The sequence below is a fragment of the Rhinolophus sinicus genome, chromosome 15 (assembly GCF_057876585.1).
Source record: "Rhinolophus sinicus isolate RSI-liver-muscle chromosome 15, RSI-T2T, whole genome shotgun sequence".
Lineage (NCBI taxonomy): Eukaryota > Metazoa > Chordata > Mammalia > Chiroptera > Rhinolophidae > Rhinolophus > Rhinolophus sinicus.
This window is the reverse complement of record NC_142515.1, coordinates 84,764,014-84,774,266: the sequence shown is the minus strand read 5'-3', so window position 1 is coordinate 84,774,266 and position 10,253 is coordinate 84,764,014. Positions and strand designations below refer to the sequence as shown.

The 10,253-nt window shown below is 54.4% G+C and overlaps 1 protein-coding gene across 1 annotated transcript; it reads left to right on the top strand.

Annotated features, from left to right (window-relative positions):
* The first annotated feature begins 2,964 nt into the window (after positions 1–2,964).
* On the top strand, positions 2,965–5,662 carry KLF2 (KLF transcription factor 2). Its single transcript, XM_019737088.3, has 3 exons — positions 2,965–3,358; positions 3,613–4,438; positions 5,020–5,662. The coding sequence occupies exons 1-3, from the start codon at positions 3,284–3,286 to the stop codon at positions 5,193–5,195; spliced, it is 1,077 nt and encodes a 358-aa protein (XP_019592647.2). The 5' UTR covers positions 2,965–3,283; the 3' UTR covers positions 5,196–5,662.
* Positions 5,663–10,253: the final 4,591 nt, after the last annotated feature.

Here is a 10,253-nt window from a genome sequence, read left to right as displayed (position 1 = left end):
ACAACATAGGGGAAAGTGGAAATGAACTTGGGTTTGGCAATGACTTTTTAGATATAAGACCAAAAGCACAATTTGTGAAAGGAAAAATTAATAATCTGGGCTTCATTAAAATGAAAGACTTCTGCTCTACAAAAGGCACTGTTACGAGATTCAAAAGACAAGCCACAGGGGAAGCCGGTTGGCTCAGTTGGTTAGAGCGCTGTGCTCATAACACCAAGGTCGCTGGTTTGATTCCCACATGGGCCAGTGAGCTGTGCCCTCCACAACTAGATTGAAAATGACTTGACTTGGAGCTGATGGGTCCTGGAAAAACACACTGTTCCCCAATATTCCCCAATAAAATAAAAAAAAATAAAATAAAAAAAAGACAAGACACAGAGTGAATATCTTTACAAAACACCTATTAGATAAAGGACTGGTGTCCAAAGTATACAACAAACTCTTAACACTGAATAAGAACACAAACAACCCAATTAAAAACTGAGCCAAAGATCTGAACAGATACCTCACCAAAGAAGATATGCAGATGGCAAATAAGCATATGAAAAGATGCTCTACATCAGACGCCATCAGGGGATTTCAAATTAAAACAGCAATGACATACGACCACATATCTATTAGAATGGCTAAAATATGAAAAACTGACAACACCAAATGCTGACGAGGTTGTGGAGCAACAGGAACTCTCATTTATTCATTGCTGGTGGGACTGCAAATGGTACAGCTCCTTTGGAAGATGGTTTGGCGGTCTCTTACAAACCTAAACATAGTTTTATCTTAACAATCCGCCAACTGCATCTAGGTACTTACCCAATTAATTTGAAAACTTATGTCCAGGCAAAAACCTGCACATGAATGTTTATAGCAGCCATATTCAATATATATTCAATATAGCAATTATATTGCCCCAAACTGGAAGCAACGAAGATGTCCTTCAGTGGGTGAATGGACAAACTGTGGTACATCCACACCACAGAATCTTATTCAGCGATAAAAGGAAATGAGCTATCAAGCCACTAAAAGACATGGAGAAATCTGAAGTGCATATTGCTAAGGGCAAGAAGCCAGTCTGAAAATGCTACATCCTGCATGAGTCCAACTATGCGACATTCTGGAAAAGACAAATCTGTGGAACCCAACCAGGGATTAGGGAGGAGAGAGGGATGGAGAGGTGGAGCACAGGTGACTCTCAGGACAGTGACATGATTCCGTATAATGGTGTAGATACATAAACACTGTGCATTTGTCAAAACCCATAGAATGTACACTACCAAGAGTGAACCCTAAACTATGGACTTTAGTTAATAACAATGTATCAATAGAGGCTCTTCAATTGTAACAAATGCACAATAATGCAAGATGTTACCCATGGGGCAACCTGTATGTGGATGGGAGGGCACGTGGTCACTCTCTGTACTATCCACTAATTTTTTCTGTAAACCTAACACCACTCTAGAAAAAAAGACAGCTCATTAGTTAAGGAGGCGGGGGCAGATGAGCCAGAGCCAAGCAAGTGGAAAGCGAGAGGAAGGAATGCTTGGTGGAGGGCACAGCAAGTACAAAGACCTGGAGAGGGAAGGTACATGGCGAGTTTCAGGGCCCGAAGGGAAACTGAGAGAGTGGGAATGGAGTGGGATGGGCTGGAGAGAGGTGCAGGAGCTGTTGGAGGCTCAGGAGACGACAGAGGCCTGTAACTGCCCGAGAATCATACATCTTGGGGATCAGATTTGATTCCCTAAATCTTTCCCTCATTATCATATGGGGAAACTGAGGCCCAGAGAACAGCAATGAGAAAAGCACTTAAAGACCGCTCATGGGCTGTCATCAGCACTTCCACAGAAAAAGAGAGAGGATGCGTAACCCTCACAATATCCCTTTGGTAAGGTACTATTATTGCCTGCATTTCACAGATGAGGAAGCGAGCCCAGAGAGGCAAAGTCGCTTGCTCCGGGTCACACAGTGAGGGGTCAGTGGCCAAGGCTGACTCTCACCCATCACGGTGGCAGCCACAGGGAACACATCTGAGCTCAACTTGAAGCCTCCAGCAGCCCCGGGAAGCTGCAGAGAGGATTCCTGCCCCCTCCAGCAACAGTGCCTGGCACTGAAGCACCTCTGGGTCCCCACTGCCTGGCAAATAGGGCTTATCAGCGAGTGTTTGTCGAATGCACAGTTGGATGAATCACGGTGAGGTGGTGCACCTCAGGCTCCTTCCAGCTGGGAGGGTCCAGGATTGTGGACCCAAAAGGGGTTCCTTGGCACCTGTACGGTACCAAGGCCACCCTCCTGCAGCGGTCCTGGTCTGTTTCACTCCAGCTGCTGTCAGTAGCAAAGCCCTTCTGGCCCCCAGGAAAGGATTCCAGGGCAGGGACTACCTGCACCCCATGCCACCTGGCTATGGGACTGCAGATCACCCTAGAGGCCTCCAGGCCTAGAACGTGGGTTCTTGGGTCAAGAGACCTCAAGCCTCTCCCAGTGCTCCCTGGGCCTCAGTTTCCCTGCTCTGAAGGGCTTCCTGGAGGGACAGCCTCTCAAAGACTGAACATTTTTCTTGATGTCGCCATGCAAGTTTTTCTCAGGGAGATGGGCATAACAGTGGGTGAGGCTAGGTGGGCCCCCAGAAAATGAGGGGTGAAGTCTCACCATCTATCATGAGTCCTGGGAACCCCAATCTCCCCATCCATCAGGGTTCCGGGGGAACCCCACTGAGGTTGCGAGGCCAATCGCGCCACCCATCAGGGGTTCTGGGGACTCCTCTGAGTTGTCGGGGCCCATTCGCCCCATCCACCAGGGATCCCGGGAGGCCGCGGGGGCCCATGTTCCGCTCAGAGTCCCGGTCCCGGATGCCACCCCCGCTCCAGGTCCTCCCCGTCTACGCGCAGGCGGGAGCCCACGGGGCGCCCCGGGGATCCCTGGGTGTCCCGCGGCTGTTGTGGAGCGTGTGTTGATGCCGTCGCCAAGGAGACGCGCGGAGGCGGGCCGGGTCTGGGGGCGCGGCCTGGCGGCGCGAGAGGGGCCGGCCAGCGGCGCAGGGCCCTGGCCGCCACAGTGGCCAGGGCCGCCGCCGCCCGCCGGCTTATATACCGCGGCTAAATTTAGGCTGCGCCCGGAGCTCGTCCCCATCCGGGACGCGTTTCCGCTGCCGCCGCCTTGGCCCGGCCCCCGAGCGCGCCGCGTCTATAAGGCTTGGGCGGGCCCGGCCGCGGCCCGCAGAGCCGTCCCCGCCCGCCGCGCCCCATCAGCCGCTCACCGGTGTCCGAAATCGCGTCGGTCCCCGGTCCCGGCTATGGCGCTGAGCGAGCCCATCCTGCCGTCCTTCTCCACTTTCGCCAGCCCGTGTCGCGAGCGCGGCCTGCAGGAGGTGAGGGCGGCAGAGACTGCGGGGGCGGCCGGCTCAGGGTAGCAGAATGTGGGCTGCGGGGTAGTAGAACGCAGGCGGCGGGATCGGTGGGTTTAGGGTAGTAGAACGTAGGAGGCGGGAACGACGGGCTCAGCAAAGTAGAACGCAGATGGCGGGGAATGCAGGCTCAGAGTAGTAGAACGCAGACGGCTGGAGGCGGTCCCCTGGCTCCGCCGTGCGCTCACGCCCGCTCCCCATTGCCCTGTCACCCGCAGCGCTGGCCGCGCGCAGAGCCTGAGGCAGGCGGCACCGACGACGACCTCAACAGTGTACTGGACTTCATCCTGTCCATGGGGCTGGACGGCCTCGGCGCTGAGTCCGCCCCGGAGCCGCCGCCGCCGCCCCCACCGCCTGCGTTCTACTACCCCGAGCCCGGCGCGCCGCCGCCCTACGGCGCCCCCGGGGGAAGCCTGGTGTCCGAGCTGCTGCGGCCCGAGCTGGACGTGCCGCCGGGGCCCGCGCTGCACGGCCGCTTCCTCCTGGCGCCGCCGAGTCGCCTGGTGAAGGCCGAGCCCCCCGAGGCGGACGGCGGCGGCTGCGGCTACGGCTGCGCGCCGGGTCTGGCCCGCGGGCCGCGGGGCCTCAAGCGTGAGGGTGCTCCGGGCCCGGCCGCTGCGTGCATGCGAGGACCCGGGGGCCGCCCCCCGCCGCCGCCCGACACGCCGCCGCTCAGCCCCGACGGCCCCGCTCGCCTGCCCGCGTCCGGCCCACGCACCCCCTTCCCGCCGCCCTTCAGCGGCCCCACCTTCAGCGCCCCTGGGCCCGGCCTGCACTACGCTCCGCCAGCGCCCGCCGCCTTCGGTCTCTTCGACGACGCTGCTGCAGCCGCAGCAGCAGCAGCTCTGGGTTTGGCGCCGCCCGCCGCCCGAGGTCTCCTCACGCCGCCCGCGTCCCCCCTGGAGCTGCTGGAGGCCAAACCCAAGCGCGGCCGCCGCTCCTGGCCGCGTAAGCGCACCGCCACTCACACCTGCAGCTACGCCGGCTGCGGCAAGACCTACACCAAAAGCTCACACCTCAAGGCGCACCTGCGCACTCACACAGGTGGGAGGCGAGCGCTGGAGGGGCGGAGGGGCGGGGGGGGGGCGCAGAAGGAGGGGCGAGCTGAGAAACCCCCCCAGAAGGCGTGATACAGGAGACTGGGGAGGGGGCGCGTGTTTAGGACTCCCCTAGGGACGTGGCCTGGGAAGACAAGCTCTTAGGAATCTGAAGGGAACTGTCTCAGAATATTGGGGATAGGGGGCGGGGCGCACGCTTAGGACCCTCCTGGGACCCCGGCTCAAGACTGGGGAGGGAGTGCGCGCTTTGGAACCTTATTGAGACTGTCTCAGAATGTTGGGGACAGTATGCAAGTTTAGGACCCCTTTGGGGGCGTGGCTCCAAACACGGGACTGGACACTGTACGCTTCGGTCCCCTGGGGGCGAGAATAAGGACGTCCACGATTGGGCGACACTTGCCTAGGACCGTTAAAGGTTCAAAACGTAGAGGGGAGTGCCTCAGGGAGCTGGTTAGGGGTAGGTTAAGCGCACGCCCGAGTAGGCACTATTGGGGTGAGTGTTCGCACAGGCGGACAGCAGAGATCCTGGGAGGAAAACTGAGGCCCGCTCTCGCCCCCTCTCTGCAGGCGAGAAGCCCTACCACTGCAACTGGGATGGCTGCGGCTGGAAGTTTGCGCGCTCAGACGAACTCACGCGCCACTACCGCAAGCACACGGGCCACCGGCCGTTCCAGTGCCACCTGTGCGACCGTGCCTTCTCGCGCTCTGACCACCTGGCGCTGCACATGAAGCGGCACATGTAGCCTGAACGACCCCCCACCCACTCGCGCATGGCCGTGGCGGGACCCACGCGCCCAGCGCGGCCCCCTCCGAAACTGTGACTGGTATTTATTGGGCCTAAAGAACCGGGCCGGGCACAGCGTGGCCACCGAGGGGGCTCCCCCGACGACGAAGACGATGATGCCCTGGTCCCCATCAGAGACTGAAGGCCCGGTGGGAGAAGACCACAATTCTCCTTGACGAGTTTTGTTTTCAAAATGGTGCAATAATTAAGTGTGGTCTTCCCTCCACCGGGTCTACACTAGAGGATCGAGGCTTGACGCCTTGTGAAATGTATGCAATTTTTTTTATAGTATTGTACATAGTGACTGTGGCAGATATTGTATTAATGTAAATAAGGAGACAGATGGGCATTTTGGCTGCCTGGTTCATTTTTATAAGACTCGTTGGTTTTTTTAATTAAATGTTTTCTCATCTTTTTGAAAAATCACAGCGCTCTTTTGGCTGCTTGGAAGCTAGGGGCTTGGGGCACTTGGGAAAGGGTGGGGGAAATAGGCAGCTCTGATGGAGGGCAGCCTGTGGGGGGTGGGGGAGGGTGAAAGTGGGTCCTGCCCTGGCCAGCATGCAGGTTGCCAGCTGCAGCACCCAGCTGCCAGGAACCTGTGGGTTTTTCTATAAATTTAAACACTGCGTTTTAGGACTGAGGGAGAGCTATTTTAAGGTTGTTCCCTGAGCCATAAATTGCCTCCTTTTCCCCAGAGCTGGGGAAAGTGCTGGTCCCACTGACGTGGCCCCTCTGGGCTAAAAAAAGCCTTACCTACTTCTGAGGCTTCTGAGGTTTTAGCCAAACTTCTGGAGTATGCAGGCATTTTTTGAGGGGGGACAGACAAAAATGTTAAGTTTCTGACTAGTCTTGCCTTTAAGCAGGATTTTTTTTTTTTTTAAAGGAATGGGTTCCCTATCTTCTTAGAAAAAAAGGAAATCCATATTGAGGGCCACACATGGTGGGTGTTCTTTTCCAGGTGGGGAAACTGAGGCCCAAGGTGGTAGCTATGGAGTAGTGGTGTGGGGTGCTAGCCTGGTCTGGCTGCTTCCTGAGGATCCCCAAACCCCACTAGAGGTGATTAGGGGATTTCTGCAGCAAGCCACCTGTTGCTTCCATTGGAGGGACACGAACACCCTCCTGTTGGTGCCATTGTGAGAAGGAGTCACATCAGAGCCTTAGTGGATGGAGGTGGCCACTCCAGTAACCCACCTCATGAGCAAGGGCGACGCCTGCCTTCTACCCCAAATGTCTCGGTCAGGGGAGTAGGTTGCTTTGCCATCCCCTCATCTTCCCCCTTCTTGGGGCCCTGGGTGGGTAACCATGGCCACCAACAATTGCACAAGTGTTTTCCAGAAAGTGAAAATAGCTCATAAGCAGCGCCCATTTTAAAACTCTCTGGCCCGTTGCGACAGAGGCTGGGATTTCCTCCCTCCCTCCATCCTCCCCACCCCACCATGGCAGCCCTGGAAACAGCTGAGAGCGTTTGGTAATCCAGAAAAGCAGAAATGGGAGATGACAATCTGATTCATCCTTCTCGAGTAAATAGCTTGGCCCCACTTCCGCTGGTTGCAGAGTATGTGTGTGTATGTGTAAGAGGGAGAGGGAGGGAGAGAAAGAGAGAGAGAGAGAGAGAGAGAGAGAGAGAGAGAGAGAGAGAGAGAGAGAGAGAGAGAGAGAGAATGTGAGTGCCTCCTGTACCCTCTCTGCAGCTTTTGCCAAAACGTTTCCAGAGGGGAAGAGTGGCCCCTGGACCTGTGGAAATGCCCCCTCTTTGCTCAGAGCTGGTTTTGGAGGCCCTGGGGGCAAAAGAAAGATACAATAAATTTTCATTTTTGGTAGGGTCTCCAGTCTTTCCCATGAGTTTAAACTTATGGGGAAAGCCATTTTTCTGCTTACGTGAGAACTCCTCTCAGGTGCCCCCCACCCCAGGCCTCTGAGTCCAATGAGAGGCCAGTTATAATGGGACTGAAGCTGTTGAGTTTCTGTTTCCTGAGTGCCTCCAACTGATAGAGTGTCATGCTCCAACACAGCTGTAGGTTTCAGCAAGAGACACTCGGCAGGCAAAGGGGCTGCTCACACTGATTGATGCAGACACAGCCCTCTTCATTTTCTCTGCCCCTTTCAGAAACTCAAGTGTGGACTTCCATCTAATATCTTCTGGATGGGTGGTTTTCAACCAGGGGTGACCAGATCTGGAGGAATTTTTGGTTGTCACAACTGTGTGTGTGTGTGTGTGGGGGGGGTGCTGCTGCTGACATCTAGTGGGTGGGGTCCAAGGATGCTGCAAAAACAATTCTAGAATGCACAGGGCGGTTCCCCACCACAGAGGATGAGCCGGCCCCAAATGTCAGCAGTGCTGAAGTTGAGAAACCTGCTCTGGTTCCTAACATCATCGTTCTTTGCTTTTATGAGCAAGGAGGTGGCCCCATCCCAAGAAGCAAATTTCCATGTCAAATGCAACCCACAGAAAAGTATTGATAAAACCTCACTGCTGGGCCCAGTCTTGGATCCCTGTGAGAATACACGGAACCTGGACACTTTGTGTTCCCATGAATGAAGCCCTGGTATCCATTTGAGAAAACATTAAATATCAAACAAGAAAAAAATATCACCCTGCATTCTACAATCCAATTCCAATCACAGGTTGTTGTCACAAGGCTATGATTATCAATGTATCCTTTTTTATTTTTTTTCCGGGCAAATTTATAACCATTTTTCCATGTTTTCTTCCTCCATGATATGTTTTTATTATCATTTCAAATGGCTGTACAATATTCCATTTAGGTGTGCCAGGATTTGCTTGTACAAACAAGCACTGAGCATATGTATATGCTTGGCCATGTTTCAGTTTTCCTTGGGAACGGAGGTGGGTAAAAGATTTGGAAGCGTTGAAGGTTTGTGGAGGTGGGCTTTGGGCATCGCCAAAATGATCTCCCAAGAGTGACTCCGGTGATGAGGGAAGGATACAGGAGCCGTTTTTCTGCTAGTTTCTTGCGTGTCAGGGAACCCTGAAATCCTGCAGGATGGTGTGGTGTGAAGTGGGGGAGGGAGAGCTGTGAGGGGGTAAGGTGAGTCTCAGTGCATGCTTGACTCAGCACCCTGCCCCATCTGCAAAGCTGAGCGAGCACCCAGGCCCACCAGCACCCTGGGGAGTTGAAAAACAACAGGCCAGAGATGGCTTGTGAAGGCACCAGTGCCAGCAGCTCCCTCCAATGGCCTGGACCCACACTGATTTGGGGATGGATCATTCTCTGTGGTGGGGACCACCAAGTCAATGCCAGCAGTACCCAACCCCCAAGTTGTGACAGCCAAAAATGTCTTCAGACATCGCAGGTTTCCTTGGGGGCAGGATCACCCCAGATTGAGAACCGCTGTGCTAGGGGTTCTGTGGACACCTAAGAGACTGTGCATCTGTAATTATCTGGCCTACTGAGTGCCTAGGATGCGGCACACAGTTAAATACACACACTGAGTGAAAGGGAGAGAGAGAGGAATTCACAGATGCTGGGGAATCACCCTGGTTTATACCATCTAACCCGTCAGGAGTTTATTCTAGGTACATAGTGGGAACTAGGGACCTAAATCAAAAATTTTTCCCCAAATAGCACAGCTTTTCTCACCCTTGGCACCACTGACCACTGGGGCTTATCACTCTATGGTGTGGAGGCCCATCCTGTGCACTGTAGGGCGTTAAGCGTGTCCCTCGCCTCCACCCACCATATGCCACTGGCTCCCCTTCCCCCAGTCAGGACAACCAAAATGTCTCCAGACACCATCAGATGTTCCCTGGAGGAGGAGGGGACAGAATTGCCCACAGTGATGACCAGTGCTTAGGCAAAAAACACTCTTCCCATGGAAGCCCTCAGGTCTGCTGTGTGGGCCTGTTTCCTTATCTGAAGGTAAAGGTGCTACAGCCAGAATACAATGACAGAATGGGGACCAGGGCCCAGCACTGAAGTGTGGCCAGCACAGTGGGTCTCCTGGGATGAGGTTGGTGTACTTGCATTTTAAGTCTCCCTGCCCCTCACCATCTGCCTCTATGTCTAGATGATAGATGATGATAGATAGATAGATAGATAGATAGATAGATAGATAGATAGATAGATAGATAGATAGATACACAGATAGATAGATGATAGATAGAGAGACAGACTGATGATCATCTTTCTCTCAATTTCCGTCTCTCCTTTCTGTATTTTTCATCTCTCAATCTCTCTCTCCTTCCCTCCCTCTTTCCTTCTGTTTGTCTCTGTCTCTCTCTCCCTTTCTGTCCCCTCCCATCCATCTCACTGTCTTCCCCACTTGCCCCTGCTCCTTTCTCTATCTCTCTCCTTCCCTCCCTCCTATTTATTTATTCATTCATGGTCCCGATGCCTCAGCCCCAAGCGGAGTCCTGGCGTCCTGGCGTCCTGGCGTCCTGGCGTCCTGGCGTCCTGGCGAAGCAGAAGTGACTCAGAAGTGAGTCAGATTCGGCCTTTCACCGAGAGCCAGTTAACAAGTGTTTGTTGAGTGACTAACCCAGTGCTAACTTGAATTGAACTGCAGGATTGGAGCAGGTGCTTTCATCTCAGCCATTTTCCACATATTCTCACTTTCAACCCTCCCCACTAAGCCAGGGCGTTGGGAGGACAACCCACTGTTGTTTTCCAGATGTGGGAAGTGGGGCTCAGAGAGGGGAAGGTGAGCATGGGTGCTGGCGCTGATACAGGTGGTGGAGCCAGGGCTGGAACCCAGTTCAGCCTGGTCCTGATGTCACAGCTCCCCCGCCCCCCCCCCAACCAATTTGAAATATCTACACACTGAACTGCATCAAGCTGGCCCTGTTATCCTCCACACACATGATCTTGGGGTTCCTGGATGCCCCCGTGAGTCCCCTCGAGGCCTCCTTCTGAGCACCTTGGAAAGCTCATTTTCCAGTAAAATCCCAGACAGTTGGGAACGGGGTCAGGTAAGGCAGGCGTTTGGGGGAGACTGGCTGGATGAATAGAGTTTCCTGAGATGCTGCGATAGGAAACAAAGGAGGCCTAGGAGGGCA